The sequence below is a fragment of the Pyrgilauda ruficollis genome, unplaced genomic scaffold (genome assembly GCF_017590135.1).
Source record: "Pyrgilauda ruficollis isolate IOZ18807 unplaced genomic scaffold, ASM1759013v1 scaffold187, whole genome shotgun sequence".
Taxonomy (NCBI): Eukaryota; Metazoa; Chordata; class Aves; order Passeriformes; family Passeridae; genus Pyrgilauda; species Pyrgilauda ruficollis.
In genome coordinates, this window is record NW_024517762.1 from 416,938 (window position 1) to 438,422 (window position 21,485).

The 21,485-nt window shown below is 58.4% G+C and overlaps 3 protein-coding genes across 5 annotated transcripts; 1 reads left to right on the plus strand and 2 right to left on the minus strand.

Moving 5' to 3' along the window:
• Window positions 1-332: 332 nt before the first annotated feature.
• Window positions 333-5,469, minus strand: VPS51 (VPS51 subunit of GARP complex). The gene is given in 11 exon segments (XM_041465231.1): window positions 333-866; window positions 1,188-1,275; window positions 1,726-1,847; window positions 2,009-2,230; window positions 2,522-2,740; window positions 2,916-3,230; window positions 3,233-3,662; window positions 3,805-4,021; window positions 4,191-4,337; window positions 4,625-4,754; window positions 5,234-5,469. Coding segments are annotated over 11 exon segments (2,376 nt in total). The 5' UTR covers window positions 5,459-5,469; the 3' UTR covers window positions 333-605.
• A 503-nt stretch (window positions 5,470-5,972) lies between these two features.
• Window positions 5,973-9,248, minus strand: BET1L (Bet1 golgi vesicular membrane trafficking protein like). Of its 2 annotated transcripts, none has more exons than XM_041465125.1 (4): window positions 9,182-9,248; window positions 8,437-8,528; window positions 7,702-7,758; window positions 5,973-7,472 (listed from the first exon to the last, which is right to left on the minus strand). In XM_041465125.1, the coding sequence occupies exons 1-4, from the start codon at window positions 9,198-9,200 to the stop codon at window positions 7,305-7,307; spliced, it is 336 nt and encodes a 111-aa protein (XP_041321059.1). In that variant the 5' UTR covers window positions 9,201-9,248; the 3' UTR covers window positions 5,973-7,304. The 2 variants fall into 2 exon arrangements, with proteins under 2 accessions (XP_041321059.1, XP_041321061.1); XM_041465127.1 differs by lacking the exon at window positions 9,182-9,248 and adding an exon at window positions 9,151-9,174 and having other exon boundaries at window positions 7,157-7,472.
• On the plus strand, window positions 9,241-21,383 carry RIC8A (RIC8 guanine nucleotide exchange factor A). Of its 2 annotated transcripts, XM_041465124.1 has the most exons (12): window positions 9,300-9,379; window positions 10,122-10,340; window positions 10,786-10,959; window positions 13,228-13,275; window positions 15,328-15,942; window positions 16,283-16,377; window positions 17,140-17,290; window positions 17,878-17,973; window positions 18,118-18,262; window positions 18,623-18,767; window positions 19,444-19,563; window positions 20,318-21,383. In XM_041465124.1, exons 3-12 carry the CDS (start codon window positions 10,876-10,878, stop codon window positions 20,436-20,438), a joined length of 1,620 nt encoding a protein of 539 aa, XP_041321058.1. In that variant the 5' UTR covers window positions 9,300-9,379; window positions 10,122-10,340; window positions 10,786-10,875; the 3' UTR covers window positions 20,439-21,383. The 2 variants fall into 2 exon arrangements, with proteins under 2 accessions (XP_041321057.1, XP_041321058.1); XM_041465123.1 differs by lacking the exon at window positions 10,122-10,340 and having other exon boundaries at window positions 9,241-9,379.
• The last annotated feature ends 102 nt before the right edge of the window (window positions 21,384-21,485 follow it).

Here is a 21,485-nt window from a genome sequence, read left to right on the forward strand (position 1 = left end):
CAGCTTTTTGTTACAGAAATTGAGGTTTTGGAGTCTGCTTCTTTTGTGCCGATTCCTTGAGGCAAGAATGTCCTGTCTGGGGAGAACTTCTGGTCTCCTATGGAAGATCTTAGTCCCTGGGGGTTCCCCAGCACTATGTAGCATCCATGGAGGCTTTTGATTTTTAATGCTGATTTTTAGAGTCTGATTTTTAAGGTTTGGGGCCCATGTGGCTGTGGGTCCATTGGGGACATCGCTCAGTGCCCAGCCCCTGTCCCTGTGCTGTCAGCCCAGCTGCAGGTGGGACCCCTCTGTGTGCAGGGCCCAGGCACAGACAGGGACACAACACCCAATTCAACTCACACATAATTTATTAGTGACAAAGGGGCTGTCTCCAGGCACGAGGGGATGTCACCAGGGTGGGGGGATGACATTGTCACTGGGCTGGGAAGGCAATGGGGAAGGAGGGGTTTGAACAACATGGTGTAACCCGGTATGAGAACAAGGTGTCCTCGTGTTAGGAAGACACACAGAGCACCCTCATGTGTGTGCGGGGACTCACAGGGCCCAGGCCTGTCCCCAGAGATGTAACAGGCCCCGGGTGTGGCACGTCCCTGTCCCTGATCCTACCCGCGCTCGCAGATGAGCTCAACCACGCTGTGCTCCATGGGGACGGGGTCCAGGCAGCGGTGGGCGGCGCTGGCGGCCACCTCGTCCAGCAGCCCCTGCACCACGCGCTCGTCGGAGGCGAAGCGCCACAGGTAGAGCTGCAGGTAGTGCCCGTCCACCTGCACCTGCTGCAGCCCGAAGCGCCCCAGCGTGCGCAGCCGCACGCACTCCAGCAGCGTCTTCAGGCTGATCTTGATGATCCCTGTCAGCACCGACACCTGTGAGGGGACAGCGGGGACACGTGGCACACGGGCGCAGGGATGGTGTCCACACGGGATGTGGGGGCCCTTGTCCTGGTTGCCACTCCCCATGGAACTCCTGAGCATGGGGACATGTGGCACATGGACACCCTTGGCCTGGTTGCTGCACCAATCCCACAGTGATCCCACTCCTCCCCTCAGAGTCCTAGGGCAGGGAACTCTTGTCCTGGACATCAGCTCCCCTGAGCCCTGATAACAGGGACATGTGGCAGTGGGAAAGTGGCTGGTTTGGGACCTCTGGGGATGTTTAGGGACATGGTGGTGTCCCCATGACCTCACCTTGTTGAACTCAACAGGGCTGAAGATGTCAATGCGCTCAGAGAAAAGCTTCTGGATGTTGCTGAGCAGGTGAGTGTCCATGGGGGCACTGAGGACATGGACACAGGGACAGTCAGGGACTTGACTTGACAGAGCCAGGGATGTGGGGACAGGGACATGGACCATTAGGGGCCATGGAGAGGGTCAGAGGATGCAGGGATGCTTTTGGGGACAGAAAGGCAGGGAAATGTGAGGATGGTCCCAGGACATGGAGGGACAAGATAACTGAAGGACACAAGGATGACGGGGATCAGCAGGGGATTCTGGGACAGTTGTAAGGAACACAGGGATTGTTGGGACAAACAGGGATCACCATTAGGACAGTCTGGGGATACGGGGATAAGGGCTGTCAAGACAGCCTGGGACAGTCTGGGATCATGAAGAGGGTGACAGGGAAGATGCAGTGGATATTCAAGGAGTGACAGGGAGCCCAGGGTGCCCTGGGCAGTGACATGGGGAGCCTGGGGGTGCGAGGGTGAGCCAGGGTGGCAGGGCTGACCTGGGGGTGTAGCTGGGGGCATAGCGGCCGGGTGCCCGTGAGCTGCTGTAGACGGAGAAGGCGCGCCGGCTGGAATCGCTGCTCTGCGCCCGCCTCACCCCCTCCTCGAAGAGCTGCCCCACCTGTGGGTGGCACCACACCCTCAGCACCCACAACCCCCTCCTGGGACCCCCAAACTGCCCAGCATCCTTCAAAGTCTTTGCCAGCCTCCCACACCCTTCCAGAATCCCCAAAGGGCCACACGGGGATCTTGGGCAGCCCCTCAGCCCCGGTGCCAGCCAACCTGGACGTCGATGGCGGTGATGTCCTCCACCACGCGCTTCATGACGGCGCGCACGTTGCGCGGCTCGACGGTGCCCAGCCAGTCGCGCGTCTCGACGCTCTTGCGCAGCATCTGCGCCACGGCCGCGCCCTGCACCTGCACGTAGTGGTCCAGCAGCCGCTGCGCCGCCGCCCGCGCCTCCGCACACAGCGCCGGCCCCGGCGTCACCGCCGGCCCCGAGTCCTGGGGACACACACAGGCAGGATCAGCCCCGCACCTCCCCTGCTGCACTGGCAGCACTGAGAATATGAGGGGCATGGGGACATGTGGCGATGCCTCCCCTCCCTGTGATTCTACGTCTGATGTCCTGGGGGCACAGGGACATTGGGGACAGGTGGGACATTCCCCCTGAATCAGCACCACTGCCCTTCTTACAGGTCCTTGGGGCTACAGGGGCTCTTGAGACCATGCAGAACCCCCCTGAAAATCCCTCAGGGACATTCAGGATCCCCTTAGGGCCATTTAGAGGCTCACCTGGGGTGGAAACTGCTCATCAGTGAGGGTGAGGATGTAGCTGATGGTGGAGTTCTCATAGTCCAGGCAGAGACGGGCGAGGAGCAGCAGCAGGGCCGGGGGGGCAGCGGGAGCTCCCCGCTCAGCTGGGCCATCAGCGAAGCCACGGGCGGTGCGGCACAGCCAGCGCACGAAGGCCACCACCAGTCCCTCACGCACTGCTGTCACACAGAACTCCCCCTGTGACACAAATGAGGGGGATGGGTCACACCCCAAAACTGCCCTGTATGGGCTCCAAATCGCCCTGTGACCCCAGCCTACTCTGTGCCACCCACAGACTGCTTCAGTGACCCCAAAAATGCCCCTAGCCCCCTCAGCCCGTTCCCCCAAAGCACCCCACCCCGTGTTACTCCACCTTGAAGTAGGGCAGGCTGGCGAAGGCGACGTCCCTGGCGGTGAAGAGCTGCACGTAGGCCAGCACGGCCTTGAGCTGGCCCAGCACGGAGGCGGCCAGCGTGGCCAGCAGGTCGGGCAGGCCGGGCCCCTCTTTGCCGGGGGGCCGAGGGGCGGCCAGCGCCTGGCGCACGTCACCCAGGCAGCCCAGGAAGAAGGTCTGCAGGGCGCGCAGGTAGCGGTCGACGCGCTCGCGGGCGGCCCGGGCCACCAGCGCGGCGGCAGCGTCGGCGCCCGCGGGCAGCAGCTCCAGCAGGGCAGCAGCTCCAGCAGCGCGCGCAGCCGGCGGTGGAAGCGGTCGAGCGCCCGCACCAGCAGGGACGTGTCGCCCAGGCCGCGCTCCAGCGCCAGCCGCCGCTCCAGCAGCGCGAAGTAGCGGGAGGCCAGCGCGGCGGCGAAAGGCTCCAGGCGCCCCGTGTCCCCGCCGAACAGCGCGCGGTACGAGCCGGCCAGCTGGCACAGCGTGCCCACGAAGGCCGAGCTGCCGCGGTCCACGAAGTCCAGGATGTCGGAGGCGGGCGGCGGCGGCGTGGCGGCCGCGCCCGAGGGGTCGGCCGCGGGCAGCTCGGCCTCCAGCGCCGCCAGCTCGGCCTCGAGGCGCGCGCCCGCCTGGCTCAGGAACTCCTCGCTCAGCTCCTCGGCCGGCTCCTCCAGCTGCAGCAGCATCTCCACGCACTCGGTGAGCTCCTTGGGGTCCAGCTTCTCCTCCCTGGTGGCCGGGAGGGCCCGGAGGTAACAGTGGCATGGTAGAAAAGAGGGAATAACCAACAGGAGTCATCAGCAGGCTCCGGAGTGACCACCCCCAAACCCGCATTTCCCAGCTGCCATCAGCAGGCTCCCGGTGAACGCACCGGAGGCGTGTGCGGAGGCGCTGGGCCAGGTCGGCCATGATGGCGTGGCTCTCGTCCTCGATGGCGCGGAAGGAGGGCAGGTGGCGGTAGTGGCGCAGCACGGCGCGGGCGCGGGCGTGGCAGCGCAGGGCACGAGCCGGCTCCGTGCCCGCCCAGCGCCGCAGCCGCCCCGGCACCTCCACCAGCGCCTGCAGCTTCCGCAGCAGCGCCTGCACCCCTGCAGGGACACGGGCTCAGCGGTGGGGACACAAGGGCAGCAGGAGGGGACGTGGTGGTGGGGCCAACTGCTGGATCTGCCCCCATGGGGGACACCCACCCCACAGATCTGCCCCTCTGCCCCACACGATTCACCCCAATAAATCTCCCCGGATGGCCCCACTCCGTACCGGCCAGCTGGGCGCCGCGGCGGTGCCGGTCCTGCAGCGCGGCGCTGACGCGGGCGCTCGAGGCGCTGATGGCCGCCATGTTGGCCGCCAGGTCGTCCATCTCCGCCTCCATGTGCCGGAAATCCACCTTCATCTTCCGGATGGTGTCTGGGACACACGAGCCAAGCGCCAAGTCCCTCGGCTGCCCGGGACCCTCCCGGCCCACCCAGGATTAACACACCACAGCCATAACCCCCAAAGGAGGCTGGTTACTGCGGTGGTTGTCACTCCAGAGTGAACCACCACAGTCCCCAGGCCAGCTTCCCAGTGCTGCCAGAGGGAACACCCCCAAATCCCCATTTCCCAGTGCTGCCATCAGCAGATTTCAGAGTGAACACCCCCAAATCCCCACTTCCCACTGCTGCCACCAGTAGGCTCCAGAGGGAACAGCTCACCAGTGGCGGAGATGAACTTGTTGTAGTTCTCGTAGAGCAGGGTCTGCATGTCGCTGTCCAGGGCGCGGATCTCCCGGCTCAGCGCGGCCTCACGGGCCAGGAGCTGCCCCAGGGGACACTCGCTGCGCACCTGAGGGGACAACGGATGCCCATCTGCCCCTGGTTCCGTCCACTGCCCCCCTGGAGCCCCCTACTTGAGATCAACTGCCCTCCATAGTCGGTCTGAGACTCTCAGATTCCCTGCAGGATCCCTAACTGTCCCTCCTGGATTCCTCCCGGGATATGGAAGCGTTCCCCAGGAGCCTTCCCTGCCCTCCAGGGCTGCCCCCGCGCAGTGCTGACTGCCCCGATCCAGCTGCTGCCGGGCACCTCAGTGCCATTCCCACACGGAATCAGTGTCCACAGGGAAGCGCAGCCATAACGTGGTCGAAGAGGCCCTTTCAGGGATCCCCTCAGCATCCTGGGGCTCCGAACGTTCTGGGGACCCTGCGGCCCTCCGCCGCCAGGGTCGGGGCCACCCATCGTGACGTGGCCCGGCGGGCACCTCCCGGGGCCCCTCGGAGCCCTCGCCGAGGCGGGGGTGCCCGCGGGAGGGGTCTCCGTGCCCACCTTGGTCATGAACACCTCCGGGTCGAAGTGGGGCCCGTTGATGTCGGTGGGGTCCGGGGCCGCCTCGGCCGCCTCGGCAGTGGCCGGGCCATAGTAGCGCTGGAGCGGCCCGTGGGGACGCCGCCACCCGCCGCCCCCGCTGCTCCCGCCGGTGGCCTCAGGGCTGCCTGCGGCCCCGCTCCCGGCCGCGGCCCCGGCCCCGCTCCCCGCTGTCGCCGCCGCCATCGCGCCGCCGCTTCCGCCCCAGCAGCCACTTCCGGTCTGTCCCTTACGCCACTTCCGATGCGACGCCCGGTTGCCATGGCGACGGGGAAGCGGCGCCGGACATGGCGGGGCCCAGTTACCGGGGCCTGGGGCGGCTGCCGCGGGGACGGAGCCGGCACGGCCCGTGTCCTGCTGCGCCATGGGGATAAGGACTGCCGTGAGGACACAGACATGGGTGGAGACACCGACCCTCGAGGGGTGAGCGGCCGCTGGCACCCCCAATCCTGGGCCCGTGTCTCTCACCGTCGCTTTTCACCACTGTCCACCTGTCCGCAGGCCTCCCCAGTGACCCCGTGAGTCCCCGGTGCATCCCCATGCTCATCTCCCCGTGACACCAGGTGGGGTCCCCCACCCCACCCGAGGGTCCCGCTCCAGCCCCGGGGTGGCTCTGGATGATGCTGGAATTGGGCTGTGAGACTGCAGGTACAACCAGGTCATCGACCTTGCACCTCGCACAAAGAACAAACATCTGGGCTAAAAGGTCTAAAATCAGCTTTATTTACAGCAGAAAAGGCAAAAGAAACCCTGCCAGGGTGAGGGCCAGGCTGCTGCAGGGGCCTTTCGTCGGGAGTCACCTGCTCCAGGAATCACAGGCCATCGATTCTTCCCAAAGGAAAGAGCCCAGAACTGCCACGTTGCACCAGGAAATCAGAAAGAGCCAGAGGAACGTCCTGCTGCCTCCTTTCTCCTTGCCTTTCCTGCATGTTTCTTCCCAAACATGGAAAAGAGCACACCCAATCCAGCCAGGGTGTGTTTTGTGAGCAGTTTGGTATGTGGGACAACATTCCCTTCATAGCTGCGGACCCGAGTCAGCCCAAGGGCAAAGGAATTCCCAGTGGGAACAGGGGGAAAGCAAAGGAACACCCAGCCATCCATCCATGAAGAGGGTTTGCTGCAGAGTCTGACTCAGAGGAGGAGGAACGGCTGAGCCCTGGCTGTTACAGGAAGAGAGAAGCAAATAAGCAAACACACCCCCCTCAAGGCAAGGCAGGGGCTCCTTTTGTGCCTCATAAATGCATAAACAAACCAGAAAATCCCTCCTTGATTCCCCCCACTCCTGAGGGCACCGAGAGGGGAATTCCACCTCTGCTTTATTGGCACTACATCTCCCCAAAGTGCTCTGAAAGCAGGGTGCCACAGTAACCACAATTAACTGGACCTTCTGCCACCGCATTTCTTTACCCTGATTTAGTAACTAAATTTGCACGTGTGTGGGAAGGCTCTAGAAGGTTCCACCCAAGTGCAAATCCATGTGGTTGTGGACTGTGGCCCTCCCTTCCCACAGGGTTCAGCCTGGTTTGCCCACAAGGACGATAAAGAAAACCAAGCCAGGATTTAATGCAAGTCCTGCTCCCCTGCATCTCTTCCCTGCCACAACCTGAGAGCATCCAGGCCCAGATCCATTGCTAATTCCACCCGAAAGCAGCAGAGCACAGGTTTCCTTTCAGCCCAGGGACACGGAGAGTGGCCACACGGAATGCAAGTCAATCCTACAGCTCGCTGTATCCACAAGTCCCCGGATTTGTCAGTTCCTGGTTTTCACTGAGGGAGGCGATGTGGAAGCGGCCCTTAGAAACAGGGATGTGGACAAGGCAGGAGGTCACAGCCATGACCCCAAAATCCCATGAAGATCCCTTCGGAGCCAGCCTTCTTTCGGAAGAGCTGTCTGGGCGCAGACAGGGCGACGACGAGGAGCTGGAAGGAGGAAAAGTCACCGGGAAGGTGGAGGTGTGGCTGGAGGCTCCTCTGGAAAACAGGCAGGTCTGTGCACGGTGGGGTCTGGCCTGTGACACCTCCCAGGCCGGGCTCAGGTCCCCGCCCGGGACACCAGGTAGTAGAGGATGAAGAAGATGAGGACGAGCGCCACGGACACGGCGAGGAGCAGCCGGCGGTTGTCGCGGCCGGAGCGCGCCATGCCGGAGAAGCGCTTCACGCTGCCCGTCAGCAGCCCCGTCACGCTCAGGAAATCCGTGTCCTGCCGGGAAAACACACCTTGGAGGCGTTGCAGCACCACGGAACTTCCTGGGTTTCCTTGGAGGGACTCACAAGGATGAGCCAGTCCAGCTCCAAGCCCTGCACAGGACACCCCGACAATCCCGGTGCTGATTTAGGGCTTCTCCCTTCAGGGCTTTTGCCGTCCCACCTCTCATCCCAATTCCCTGATTTGCACAGAAAGCCCCGTGTCCTGTCTCCCAGGTCCTTACCATGCCATCCAGGTAGCGGTTCTGTTCCTCAGCATCCTTGTCAATATCCAGAGCCAGCTGCAGGGCAAGGCAGGAAATGGGCATTAATGAGCTTTTAAAAGAGAACCTCTAAAATCTGAAATGCAAATTATTTAAACAAGCTGCTGCTTTCCCAGCTCCAACAGACACACAGGGGCTTGTCTGGTGCAGGAACAAGGAAAATGGCATTTCCCTGTCAGGCAGGTGAAGTTTTCCAGCTCTGAAAATAAAGCCTGGCTGTCTAAATCTGCCAGCTAGAGAGGGGAGTTTAAACCCTGGGACACAATGGCAGGAATTCAACCTGCCCTTTTACACAGTGAGGCATCGACTTCTTTCATGGTTTGTACTAAACTTTTAATAATAATTTAGAGCTTAAAGCTCTAAATCAAAGTGTTTGTTGTTAATAGGAGCAAACCAGCTTTAAGAACAGCTACACAGAGACACAGGTATTTTCCAAAATTAATCCACCTGCCTTTTTTTCATTAATTTTTCCCTGAGGAAGTGAGCTTAGCAACACCCCTGTGTTCAGGTTGGATAGGGCTTGGAGCAACCTGGTGTAATGGAAAGTGTCCCTGCCCATGGGAAGGGGTGGGACTGGATGAGCCTTAAGGTCCTTTCCCATCCAAACCTTTCCATGGTTCTGAGATCCCCTGCAGGACTCCCAGGTAATCAGAGCCTGTCCTTCACCTCAGCACCTGCTGTGACCTCGGCACTCACCGACTTCAGCCTGGTGACCTTGCTGGCCAGGCTGTCGGCCATCCGCTTGTTCTCCACATCCAGCAGGTCCTCCATGGCGCTCGGACTCTGCCCTGGGGAGAAGAGCGAGGAGCACACATCGTCCCTGCCCTGCCACAGCACAGCTCCGTTCCCGTCACAGCCCCTCCTCGCATGGTTTGCGCCGTGGAACCCTCCCAAAATGTGACCAAAACGCCGCAGACTTCCCCCAAACAGGCCAGGGCGAGAACCCAGCCTCTCACCCTGAACTGCTCAGCAGCAGCTGGCAGCAGGGGTTCCATGGCCAGTGACACCCAGGGGTGAGATTTGGGTGAAACCCGGCAAATCCGGGGCCCTTTGCCCCTCGGCCGCGTTGGGGTCTCCCGGCATTGCCCCCCATTGTGGGGCAGCGGGGGTCCGGGGGGTTAGGAGTTCCGGGGCAATTAGGGGCTAGGGGGGCAGCTGGGGGCTCAGAGGGGTACTTGGGGTTTATGGGGGGCGTTTAGGGGCTCAAGGGGACAATTAAGGGTTAGGGGGGGCAATTAGGGGCTGGGGGGGCAGCCCAGGACCCCAAAAGGGGCCCAGGTGGGCAATTTGGGCTTGCGGGGGGGGGCTGTAGGGGAGAAATCGCGGGGCTGCAAGAGACCCCGTGGGGTTCAGTGGGATCGGGAGTTCTTCCTCGCTCTGACCCGCTCCAGCCCCTTCTGCCCCCCAAACCTGTCCCTGTCGCTGTCCCTTGTCCCCTCACCTCGGCCCCGCTCCGCCATGGCTGCCCCGGCCCGTCCCGCCCCGCCGGGCGGAGCCGCCACGAAATGTCCGCCCGCTCTTCCTCCTTCTCCTCCTCCTCCTCCTCCTCCTCCTTCCCCCCGGCACCGGGACCCTCGGGCCGCTCGCCCGGGCCGGGGCGGAAGGGCTGGAACTCCCCCCGAGGGATCCCGGGCCGCAGGTACGGGCAGCGCCCCGCCGGGCACAGGGGCGGCGCAGGGGGCTGGGGGACCAAACAGCGGCTTGGGGACAAAACCCGGGGGACTGGGGACAGATATAGGGCTCTGGGGACGAGAATAGGGTCTGGGGGAAAAAAAAAGATTTTTGGGGAAATAGTTAGGGGTTTGGGGTGGGGGAGAATAGAGGTTTGGGGGAAAAATAGGGGCTTGGGACAAAAATAGAGGTTTGGAGGAAAACATAGGGGTTGGGACAAAAATAGAGGTTTGGGGGGGAAAGTAGGGGTTTAGGGACATAAACAGGGTTATGGGGACAAAAAAGGGGGTTTGGAATTTACCCAGATGGTGGGGGAAGGAGGTGGCAGTGTGAGGAAGCAGTAGGAGTATGGAAATGGGGATATGCCCAATGATCCATTGGGTCATGCCATCCCCCAAAAGCAGAGGTGGATCCCCTCCATCCCAGCCCCTGCACATGGGGATGCTGTGTCCCTGACCCGGGCCGGCCCAGCCTCTGTCTCCGCGGCTTTCTGCCTTCCAAAACGCAGGATCTGCCTCTTTTGTTGCCCCCGAAAAGCCCCTCTGGGGCTGCGTGGGCAGGAGGGGACAGCCCGTGTGATTCCCAAACCCCGCGGGCCCTGGGTGGGATCCCGGTTTGTTGAGGTTGGTGTGACCAGCTCAGCCTCATCCTCATGGCAACACGGAAGCCGAGCACATGTCCGAGCCCAAATCTGCCGGATTTCCCCCCAGAGCGAGTCACGTCCCAGCACCGTGGGCTCGCGTGGCTCCGTGAGCCGTATCCAAAATAATCCCGCGGAGCTGCGCATCTGCTGGCTGGCACTGCCGGCAGGGACATCCTCTCCCGGGGGCGGCCGGCTCCGGACGCGCCTTTTGGCTGCGCCTGCAGGGATCGGCCATCATCCAGCCGGCACCGAACCCTCCCCGCTCTGCTTCCCACCACCTGCCAAGGTAGCTCCGCCTGCGGCCGGAGGATGCTCTCCCGCCTGGCTGCCTCGCCGCTCCATCCCTTGTCACTCCACGGGAATGTTTCTGCCTTTATTTGTTATTTTCCCCCCTGTGCGGCAGCAGAAATCAGGGCAGGCGGGGCGGAGGAGGAGGAGGCAGGGAGCTATTTCAGGGAGCTGCTGTTATCTGCTCCACGTTAATCCCCAGCTGGTGGGGGGAAGGTTTTCCCTGAGTGCTTTCCTGGGAGGGCATATATTAAACATTGAAAAGCAAAGCGAGGAAGAAGAGGATTAGCGGGAGAGAGAGGAAGCTGGCTGCTGGCTTTGCTCGGGTTATCCATCTGCTCCACTTTTATGGATGCAGCAGCGTGAGCAATATCACTTGGGATTTATTTGTGTTGCGTTTTTCCCTCCTTGCTCTTTCCACCCCTTTCTCTCTTCCCTCTCAGAGGTCTGTGTGCCGAGCTGCTTTTCCATCACCCTGGAAATCCCCTTGCTCCCCTTCCTTCGGGCTGTGCTGTAGCTGAGCTGTTGGGATAATGGAGCTCCAGGCTGTGGTATCCACGCTGGAAAGCGGGGAGCAGGACACGGTTCTCAAGGTGCTCCAGGTCTACAACCAAGAGGTGAGTGAGCATCAGTGCTTCCCTCAGCTCAGGAACTCCTAAAAATTATTATCTAGATCACAAGTAAGGCCTGGCTGGGAAATAAGAGTCAGGGTGAGGGCTGAGTAGGAGAAGCTTTTATGTTAAGGCAGTTTTGGAGGTGCTGAGAGAGTCCAGGGAGGAGCTGCAGGTGAAAGGATGTTGGGATTTGCAAGTCAAAAGATGTTTGGAGGTGACTGCTGGGATCTCGAATGGGCACGGCTCTGAAAGCAGTAAATAATGAATGTAGAATATCAAACCCCAATGATCTGGAAGCAGAGATGGGAGCATTTCTAGCCTTAAAGTAGGAAAATATTATCTGTGGTGTTAAATCTCTGCTTGGAGAAAGGAGACTGAGCGGAGACCTCAGCCGTTTACAGCTTCCTCCTGAGGGGCAGCTCCAATCTCTGCTCTCTGACCAGTGACAGGACCCAAGGGAACAGCTGGAGAGGTTTAGGTTGGATATTAGGAAAAGGTTCTTCCCCCAGAGGGTGGTTGGGCACTGAGCAGGCTCCCCAGGGAGTGGGCACAGCCCCAAAGCTGCCAGAGCTCCGGGAGAGTTTGGACAACGCTCTCAGGCATAGGGTGGGATTGTCATGGTGTCTGCACAGGGCCAGGAGCTGGGCTGAATGGATCATGTGGGTTCCTTCCAGCTCAGGATATTCTGTGGCTCTGTGAAATCCTGTTTGAAGCAGCCTCTGGTTGTCAGGGAAATTTCCTTCGGAGGTTTCCCCTGAGAGGGGCTGGCCCTGTGGATCACTCTGACTCACTCTGCACCAGGCTGGAGTAGGTGGAAGCCAACAGGGAAAACCTGAGGAATATTTTGCAAGAGTGTGTGTGAGAGAGAGAGAAAGAGGGAGAGAGAGAGAGAGAGAGAGAGTGGAACTATTCCTAACAGTCGGATTTGGAATGGGGAGATAGTGGCCAAGAAGGAGCGGGTGTCTGTTAAGGATTAACAGCACCAGCAGCAGCTGCAGCACCAGCATCCTCGGGGTGCAAACAGTGTCTGTGTGCCCCCAAACCATGATATTTCCTATTGGATTCCCCCAGCTGGGTCCTTCCTGGGGTATCAAGCCTAGGGAGCTGCAACCACAGGGTTTGCTGGCCCGTCTGGAGGAAATGGAGCAGTCAAAGAGGATTATGAAACTGCAGATAAACCTGGCACGGCCTGGCATTGCTTCTGCTGCAAGGCTGATGGTTCAGTATCCTTTTCCTGCGGATTTGTTTTAATTTACTGTTGTGCACGCAGTTTTTGCTTGCTGGGAATATACTACAGCTAAAGCAAAACCCCAGGTGTGGCCAAAATATCCCCAAATGGGATTACAGCCTGAGAAGAGGGTGTGCTGAGGGAAGAACAAGCAGCCTGCTTGTGGAACACAGTGGTGCCAGGACTGAGCCATCAGCTCCTGGTAGTGTGGATGGATCAGCTCATGGAGCTCACACACAGCCTGGCTGGAGTACACCTGTCCTGCCCCCACACCTGGGGCTGCTCCAGACTCTGTGTCCTTTGCTGCTTCCAGATTGGACAGAACCAGTTGCATCCCTGGGCTCTTGGTGACTGCACACACATAATCAGTGTTTTATAGATTTTAAACGGTTTTGTTCTCCAAGCTGGGATCAAATGCTCTCTTAGTATGAACAAGGATTGCCTCAATGACTGGGAGGTGCTGCTTCTCCCCAGGCACCTGTGATCTCCAGTTCCATGGGAGCAGGTTTGGTCAGGAAGGAGACTGGCAGTGAAAAACAAACAAAATAGTAAGAGAAACACAATGAATGGAAATCAGGAGTGTTTGTTAGCATGGGGACAGGATGGAGTGTGGAGATCAAGTCCCTTGTGTTTAAAGAACAACCTGGATAACCACGAGGATCCATTCCCATGTGCCAAGGAGACAGGACTTCTTTGGGTCAGGAACAGGAATAGTAAATACCAAGGGGAGACGTGTAGGCACAGCTCAGTGGTATCACTGAGCAGGGGAGTTACCAGTTCTTATAGGATATTGGGATTGGGATGAATACCCACTGTGCTGCTGCAGTATTTAAATTAAATCCATCTGTCAGCTGGCCTGCGGCATTCCACTGGTGCTGTGGATCCAGAGGTGATGCCCATGATGTGGGGGGGACTGTCAGGAGATGGTGTGTTTGCTGTTGCAGCATGTTTTGGACCCACTGCTTTCCAGCTGAAGTGCTCTGCTCTGGTCTCATGGAGTTTTAACCTGTTCCTCTTTCTGGTTGATTTTGTTTTTCCCACAGAAATCTCAGTGCTTCATCTTCGAGGATGAGGAGCGGGAAGAGAGGAAGGTAGGCACACGCTGCTTGCTTTCCTCCTCTGGTCAGTGTGTAAATCTGCTGCTCTGTACTCGTGTCCAGCTGGGCTTGGCAAGCAGCTCCCACAGGAGAAGAAATGAGAGTTTTCCATTAGCTTGGTTAGGGAATGGTGTGCTTGAAGTGTCTGGCTCTGTTTTTCTCCATCAGTTGGTAGTTTTGGATAAAGGTCAGCATCCATCCGACGCTAGCAATGGTTCCATGATCCATACAGTTCCAGCCATGGATGTGATCTCTGGTGCCTCTGGACAGGGATCACAGCAGTGCTGGCTCTGGGGGCAGGGTGAGGGGCTCCACTGGGAGCCAGCAGTGGGATTTGCCAGGAGCTGTGTATTAGCAAATCCTTTGAGCTGGTGTAATCTGGCACTTGGAGGGAAGGACACTCTGCCTGCTCATTCCTGCTCCTGCAGCGCTTTGTGACAGGGCAGGCCTCAGCCTGGCTGTTCTCCCATAAAAATCACTGTTTTCCCTGGATTATTTTCCAGCTGGCTCAGTTCTGTGGTCAGTTCACCGGTGGATGGTGCCAATGCCTGTGTTAGCACAGCAAGTGCAGGCCAGGCGACATGGGTGGAGAGCAAGACCTCCTTTGGCTGTGCCAGGGCCAGCTGCTGCCACATGGAACATTCCAGGCACAGCCTGACTAGATCTGATGAGATCTGAGCTCTTTGCCTTGCACTGACGTGCTGTTTGAGCTGGGACAGTCACAGGATGTAGCTTCAGGCACAGTGTCCCACTTTTGGGGTGTCTGCCAAGAACAATGAGATGAACATCACCACTAGTTCCTTGGGTGTTCAGATGGTTCAAGTTCAGGCACACACCCTGAGATCCCTTTCCCCTTGAGCCAGCCTGAGGCTTTGGTTGCTGGGACTGTATCTGAAACTTTGTCTCCCTGTGAGGAAGGAGAAGAGGAGCAGCTGTACTTCACCATTTCTCCAGGATGTGAGTATGGGGCACACCATGAGCCTCACGTTTAGGACTGAAGTTCAGTTTTTCTTAATTCCTTCCCTCAGTAGTTTCATTTCACCAGGGGAGAGTCAGGTGGGATATCAGGAGGAATTTCTTCATGAAGAGGGTGGTCAGGCTTTGGAAGAGGCTGCCCAGGGAGGTGGTGTAGCCATCATCCATCTCTGGAGGTATTCAAGGAATGACTGTTCCATGCTCTGGTCTGGTTGTGAAGGTGCTGATTGGTCATAGGTTGGACTGGATGGTCTGGAGGTCTTTTCCAACCTGGATGATTATGATTAATGATTCCAACCTTAATGATTCTCTGATTATTTCAAAGTGTAACCAATGGGGCTGTTAAGCCGGTTACAAATCTCATTTTTTGGGTTCTTTCACTCTTGTAACATCACAGAAAAAGACCTGTGCTCTGCGCTGTGTTGTGTTTGAGGTCTGGTGGGCTCCCCCAGCAGCGTGTGTGGGTTACTGGTGTGATGTGAAGTGTTGCCACTCGTGGTTCAGCCTGAGCTGCTGTGTCTGTGAGGCCTTACCTGTGCTCTCTGGCTTCTCTGTGTCTCACCGTTCCCCATGAGCTTTGCAGCTCCCGTGAATTGTGTTAGTGGGGCTCTGCCAGTCTGTACCCATGGAAGATCTGGGCCAGTAGGTCTCCAGACAGCAATGAAATTAAGGAGATGCTGCTTATTTGAATCTCCTGAGGTCTCTTCACCTCTTTTCCCAAGGCATCAGGTGCTCTCCTCACCTCCCTTGGGTCCTGTGTCCCTCCCTTGTGCAGTGGGCAGGTCCGCCCTGTCAGCCTGAACCATCCTCACCAGGGCAGAGCTACAACACTGACCTGTTTGTGCTCTCCCTTTGCACCCAACACCCTCTGCAAGACATTTTTTTCCTGGTTGTTCTTGCCCAAACTGGTCAGGATCAATGCCAGAGCCAGGCAGTTCCTGGGCACCACCAAGTGCACACTTGAGCAGGCCCAGGTGACACTGCTGTTGTCCAGGGCAGAGCATGCCAGGGCTGTAGGGAGCCCTGGGAAGTGTCAGTATCCAAGGGCATTGCTTGTTCCCAACTGCACAGAAAATGGCCCAGCTGCTGATCAAGTTCTTGGAGAGAGAGCTGCAGCCATCCTGCCAGGTCACCTGCCTGGAGAGCATCCGCATCCTGTCCCGGGACAAGCACTGCCTCGACCCTTTCACCACCAAGGAGGGCCTGAAGACCCTCTCCAGGCACGCCGGCATCGATTACTCCGAGGAGCTGATCCGGGAGGTCCCAGACTTGGATGTAATCCTGGAATCCCTGAAATGCCTGTGCAACATCGTGTTCAGCAGCGCCATGGCGCAGGAGCTGACGGCAGAGGGGCGGCTGGTGGTGGGGCTGGCCCGGCGCATCAAGCTCTACAACGAGCGGAGTCTTCCTCACGACATCAAGTTCTTCGACCTGCGCCTGCTGTTCCTGCTGACGGCCCTCCGGGTGGACATCCGGCAGCAGCTCGCCCAGGAGCTCCGGGGAATCAGCCTCATGACAGACACCCTGGAGCTGACCCTCGGGGTCAAGTGGTTGGACCCCTACGAAGTTGCCACCGAGGAGGGACTTCTCCCACCTTTGCCTCGGCAGGAGACGGAGCGAGCCATGGAGATCCTCAAAGTGCTCTTCAACATCACCTTTGATTCCAGCAAGAGGGAGGTGGACGAGGTAAGATCCTTGGGCCCATGGCATTTATGTGTCTCTGGGCTCTGACTTTGCAGGTTTTCTCCTCCCTTGTGTTTTCTGATGTCCCAGACTGGTCCTTGTGCACCCTCAGGGTGGTGAGGGACTCAGGTGTCCTTAGGGCACTGCCTCTGTCCAGTGCAGTATTATCCCTTACTTTGCCTGTGCTTTTAGCATTCCCAAACAGAGAACTGAGAGTCTGCTTTCCCTGGAAAGCCCTGCCGTCCATGATCAGGCAGCTGGAGGGGGGAATGGGCTGCAGGCTCTGGGATGTGTGGGATGCCCTTTGCTGACCGAGGTGTTCCTTTCTCTGTGTTGGGGCCAGGAAGATGCTGCTTTGTACAGGCACTTGGGTGCCCTCCTGCGCCACTGCCTCATGATCTCTGCCGACGGCGAGGACCGCACCGAGGAGTTCCACAGGTCTGTGTTGGGAAGGGCTTCACCTGGAGCTTCGCCAGCTCCCCCAGGCACATCCTGCCTCACCCTGGGCTGTTGGGAGGGTCCCTGCTGACCAGCAGCTTTTGGGTTTAGCCTGGGGATCCCTGACGCTGCTGGAACTCAGAAACAGCCTTTCCTGCCCTGGCCTCCTGACCCCTGAGATCTTGTTCCTTGTTCTGTGTCAGGCTGTCCCAGTGGTGACATCCACCTCAGTGGGCAACTGGCCAGAGAAGAAGTGTGCTGCTTTAAAACGTCCATGAGGTGGCCTTAATTAGTCTTAAGCCGTGCTGAGAAATTGGCTGTGTCATGTTGCCAAGCATTATTGGTGCAGGGGTTTCAGCTTGGAGTAGGTGACGCCACCTTGTCACCAAGAATTCATAGTTGGGGGATCCCAAGCAGTGATGGCGTGGAACATCAGGATTAGGAGTGACACAGGAGACTCCAGAGACACACCTTGGACTACCCAGATTGGTCCTGCTTGGCTCTGTGTCACGATCTGTGAGTTCTCAGATGTCACTAAAGTATCTTTGGACTCTCAGCATATAGTTAACTGCCCAAAAAGCATCTTAAGTTATCCCCTTTCAGTGATGTGAGGAGCTTGAGATGCTCCAGGAAAACTTGGATCGAAGGGTCCTCACACTCCTGCAAGTTAGTGACGGGCCTTCATTTCTGCAGAGCTGAAGAACTTCTGTGAGCAAAGCTCAATCACTGTGTGTTCACTTCACTTCTCTTTCACATGTGCAGCCACACAGTCAACCTGCTGGGCAACCTACCCCTGAAGTGTCTGGATGTGCTCCTGACTCCCAAAGTGCGGCCGGGCTCGCTGGAGTACATGGGTGTCAACATGGATGCGGTCAGCATCCTCCTGGACTTCCTGGAGCGGCGCCTGGACAGGGTGAGTGGTGGGGCTGCTTCTTCCCACAGGCCCAGGGCAGCTTTCCTTCAGCCTGGAAGAGCCTGGTGGGAGCAGCACGTTTGGTTTGAAGTTAGCCCTTTGTAGGAGCTTTTGGCAGAGCTGTGGTTGGTGGGACTAAACCAACATCCCTGAACTGGAAAGGTGACTGCCATTGCTTTGGGGGCTGCAGGCAGTGAGATCGGTGGAACAGTGGATGATTAGCTGATAATTAACTGACAAATCAGCCCTGTTTCACTCAGCAGTGATCCAGTGGGCAGTTTTGGAAACCTGAGTTCATGTTGTTTTTAAGCTGACTACAGTTTTCAGCCTCTGGAGTTGTTCCAAAGGGCCTCCAGATTTTACCACTGCACTTTCTGCCCTGGGTGCCCTGCCAAAGTATTTCTGGCACTGTCTGTGACACAACAAGTGGTGTGGGGAGGAAGGAGGCACTGAATAACTGGCAGAGGCTGGGAAGCTCCATGTCCATCCATCTCCCTGGTGGTCTGTGCTCATGTTCTCCAGCATGAGCCAGACAGGCTGAGCTCAGCATGACTGACGTGTTGCTCCTTCTGGGGATGTTCCTGCAGGGCCACAAGCTGAAGGAGAGCTTGACCCCTGTGCTGAACCTGCTGACGGAGAGCGCCCGAGTCCACCGGCAGACCAGGAAGTTCCTGAAGGCCAGGGTATGCTGTGCTCAGCCCCACGTTCAGGAGTGCTGCCCTGAGGGGAGGCGAGCAGAGCCCTGCTTGTGGCCACCCTCCAGACACCTCTGCTGTGGGTGGCTTTGGTACCCACAGTGCCCTGTCACCCTCGCTGTGGCCCTGCAGGTGCTGCCGCCGCTGCGGGACGTGCGGAACCGGCCGGAGGTGGGGAATTCCCTGCGGAACAAGCTGGTGAGGCTCATGACGCACATCGACACCGACGTCAAGCACTGCGCCGCCGAGTTCCTCTTCGTGCTCTGCAAGGAGAGCGGTGAGTCCTGAGGGGCTTCCACAGGGAGAGCCTGAGATGGGGACCCTCTGCAGGGCTGCTGCCTTTCCTCGGGACAGCCCTGCTGAGTGGGGACCAGGGGAGGGCTCCAGGAGCTCTGTGGGAAGGAGGTGGTGTCTGTCAGGCCAGCGGTGAGGGACAGGCTGTGCTGGAGGACACCCCCACACCCTGCACACAGCCTGGCCCTCGTTCAACTCCCACACACGGGCCTTGCTCCCTGTCAGCACCTCCATGTCTCCACGGTGTGGAGACATGGCAAAACCGTGCTGCTGGGGCTGGCAGGAACACGGGGCTGGAGGCAGGAGGGGAGCACAGGGTGGTCTCTGTCCCTTCTCCCGGCAGTGTCCCGATTTGTGAAGTACACGGGCTACGGGAACGCCGCGGGGCTGCTGGCGGCACGGGGCCTCATGGCCGGCGGCCGGGAAGAGGGGGAGTACTCAGAGGACGAAGACACGGACACGGAGGAGTACAAAGAGGCAAAGCCCAAGTAAAGAGATCCACTCTCCCTTTAGAGCCCCCCTTCTCCCACACCTTCCTCCTGATCCTGATGCCTCTTCATCCCTCTTCACACACCTGCTGCCATCTCCCTGTTCTGCTCTTCCACGTGCAGCAGGGGTGGGAGTGCCCATTTTCCCTAACCCTCTCCAGAGCTCAGTGTTGCTACACCCAGCTAGTTTTTAGTTCCTCTTTTTCCCTTCCCTCTCTTTCTTTTTCCCTCCCTCTTTTTGTTTTTTTTTCCCTTTCTCCTTTCCTCTGCAGTGGGTGGTATCTTGAGGATGGGGGTTCCAGGCCTGTGGTCACCCATGAATTCCCCACGCACTATTCAGTGTCCCTGCAGGTTGGGTTTGTTGAGATTTTCTCCATTAGCTTTTGTCTCCTGCCTTGAGAGGGAGGAAATGTCACCTGCCCTCATATACCTCATTTCCAGTGGGACTGTGGCATTGGCAGGAGGGGATGTTAGGGAAAAGGGAGGTGTTTGTAAGGATGTAGGTCAGAATCCCTAGTAGCACTGTGATGGCACTTGGGGCTCAGGGCACAAGCAGCAGTGACAGCCAGTCCTCCTATGCCATTCCTCTGCCCCATGAGGCTCAGAAGGATTCTAAACAGCCCTTTGTCACCTGCTGTCCCCCTCCTGAGCCCTGGCCTCACTGCTCTCTGTGCAGCATCAACCCTGTGACGGGACGTGTGGAGGAGAAGCTGCCCAACCCCATGGAAGGGATGACAGAGGAGCAGAAGGAGCATGAAGCCATGAAATTGGTCAACATGTTTGACAAGTTGTCCAGGTACTGGGACATGGTGTGTGTCGGGAATACATCTGTCACAAACCTTCCTTTGGCTGCATTCCCAAGGCCTGAAGGGATCTAGGAGAGGGAGAGTCAGGGGATGTGTGGGGAAACTCTTCCCTCAGCATGGCTCCATGACGTGCAAGAGAAGCACTGCCAGCTCCTCCAGCTTTGGCATGGTGGGACACTGTGGAATTCCTTGCTGTACCTGTGCTGTTCCCAAGCATCTGCTGCTCACTAGGTTTGTCCAGGTGCTTGGGAAGGACAGCAGCCTCTGTCCTGGCAATGCAGCTCAGGGGGAAGAAGCATTTTGGGGACAGACAGCAGGGACAGATGGCATCCAGTGCCACCAGCCTCTTTCCTTGTTGGACTGCTTTCTTCACTTATCTCTGACTCACAGGAGCCCAGCTGAGTTCAGGCTTTCAAGAATAGGAGGGAATTAAGTCCATCCTATGTTGGAGGGAAAGGGACATGGACACAAGTGTTAGTTTTCCTCTGGGAATCCTGAACCACACAGAACAGGACTCTAGAAAGGAGCCTGTTCCAGGGAATAGGATTGTGCTTCCAGGCTATTGCTTCACCATGTTGGAAGTTTTAGGGCTGGGACCATCCCCACTTCTCAGAAGGGATCTTTAGTTGTGCCAGGGGTGTTCCAGCCCATTTCCACAAGCTCCACCTTGCTGCTCTATTCCTGGTTTGTTCCCATGCTCAGCTGCAGCTCTCCCTTACCTTTCATCTCTCCTCCTGGCTGCAGGGAGAAGGTGATCCAGCCCATGGGCATCACTCCGAGCGGCAACCTGGCGCCCATGGAGAACGCCATCCGCAACATCGCCGACGAGCGCTCGTCCTCCGACTCGGACCTGGGGCTGGACTGAGCCAGCTCCCGCCCCAGCCACGGAGAGCCGGCCTCCAGCCGCTCTCCCTCGGAACTGGTGCTGCTCCCAGGGGCTGGCACTGCGCCAGGACTCTCCCTGTGGGATCTAGATCCGGCCTGGACCCCTCACAGCCCACCACATGGAACACCTGCCTCCTTCCCAGCTCCATAGCCACCTCTCCTTCCAGAGGTCTCCGTGACCCGGCTCCACCTCAGTTTCTCCTGTCAGCAGCCTTGAGGATTTCACACTCCAAATTGCTTCCAGGACTCTCAGTAGGATTTTTGGTTTTTGAATATGTGCTGTTTGGGAAGAAGGGTCAAGGGGAGGCTCTTCCTGCCACTTCATCAGGGTTCAGTGATCCACGGAGCCTCCTGTGTGCACGTGGCTGTGTGTGTGCCCGGCCCCAGAGTGGGGGCTGCTCCCCAGGAACGCCCTGGGAAGGGAGGCTGCCAGAGAGGGGTGTGGGCCTCCAGGGGGAGTGGGATCCGCAGGGCATGGTGCAGGCAGCTGTATCCATGTCCGTGCACACCCAGAATGTGTGGGTGAGCAGAGCAGAGCTGGTGCGGCCGAGGAAGCTTCCATCATTCCATTGGCCACAGGAGAGAGTGCGTGGGCAGCTGCTGGGAACGCTCCAATGTCCCTTCCCTGGCACTGGGCACTGTCCCTGTCACCACCCAGCTGGGTTTGGGCATTCACCTCTCCCCACCTCCTGCTTTCCAGACAAAAGGCCAATACCTGTGCTCTGTCCTTGGCTCATCCTTGCTGTCCCCAGGTCGCTGTGTCCCCCAGGGGCTGCTGTCGGGCCTGGTGTAGATTTATCTTTATTTTTATTCCTGTTTTCTTTGGAAAGAAAATCTCATTTGTCTCATGTACCCAAGTTCCCAAACCTCCTGTCATGAGTAGGAATGCAAAAGTGATGCTAGAATAAAGCCAACCTGACACGTGGGAGTGTGGCAGTGATTCCTCCCAGCAAGGAAATCCCTGTGGCAGAGCATTCCAAGTGTTCTGCCCATGTGTCCTTAGGAGCTGGGGGTCTTTCTGAACATA

Bases quoted from the DNA above. Each gene is read 5' to 3' on its own strand.
- BET1L (XM_041465125.1), bottom strand. The intron at 7,759-8,436 runs GTGAGTGCCGAG...CTTGCCCTGCAG, and splicing joins AGGTCACCAGGCTGAAGTCG to CTGGCTCTGGATATTGACAA. The intron at 7,473-7,701 runs GTAAGGACCTGG...TTTTCCCGGCAG, and splicing joins ACCGCTACCTGGATGGCATG to GACACGGATTTCCTGAGCGT.
- RIC8A (XM_041465123.1), top strand. From the start codon at position 10,876: ATGGAGCTCCAGGCTGTGGTATCCACGCTGGAAAGCGGGGAGCAGGAC. The intron at 13,276-15,327 runs GTAGGCACACGC...CCAACTGCACAG, and splicing joins AGGAGCGGGAAGAGAGGAAG to AAAATGGCCCAGCTGCTGAT. The intron at 17,291-17,877 runs GTGAGTGGTGGG...ATGTTCCTGCAG, and splicing joins TGGAGCGGCGCCTGGACAGG to GGCCACAAGCTGAAGGAGAG.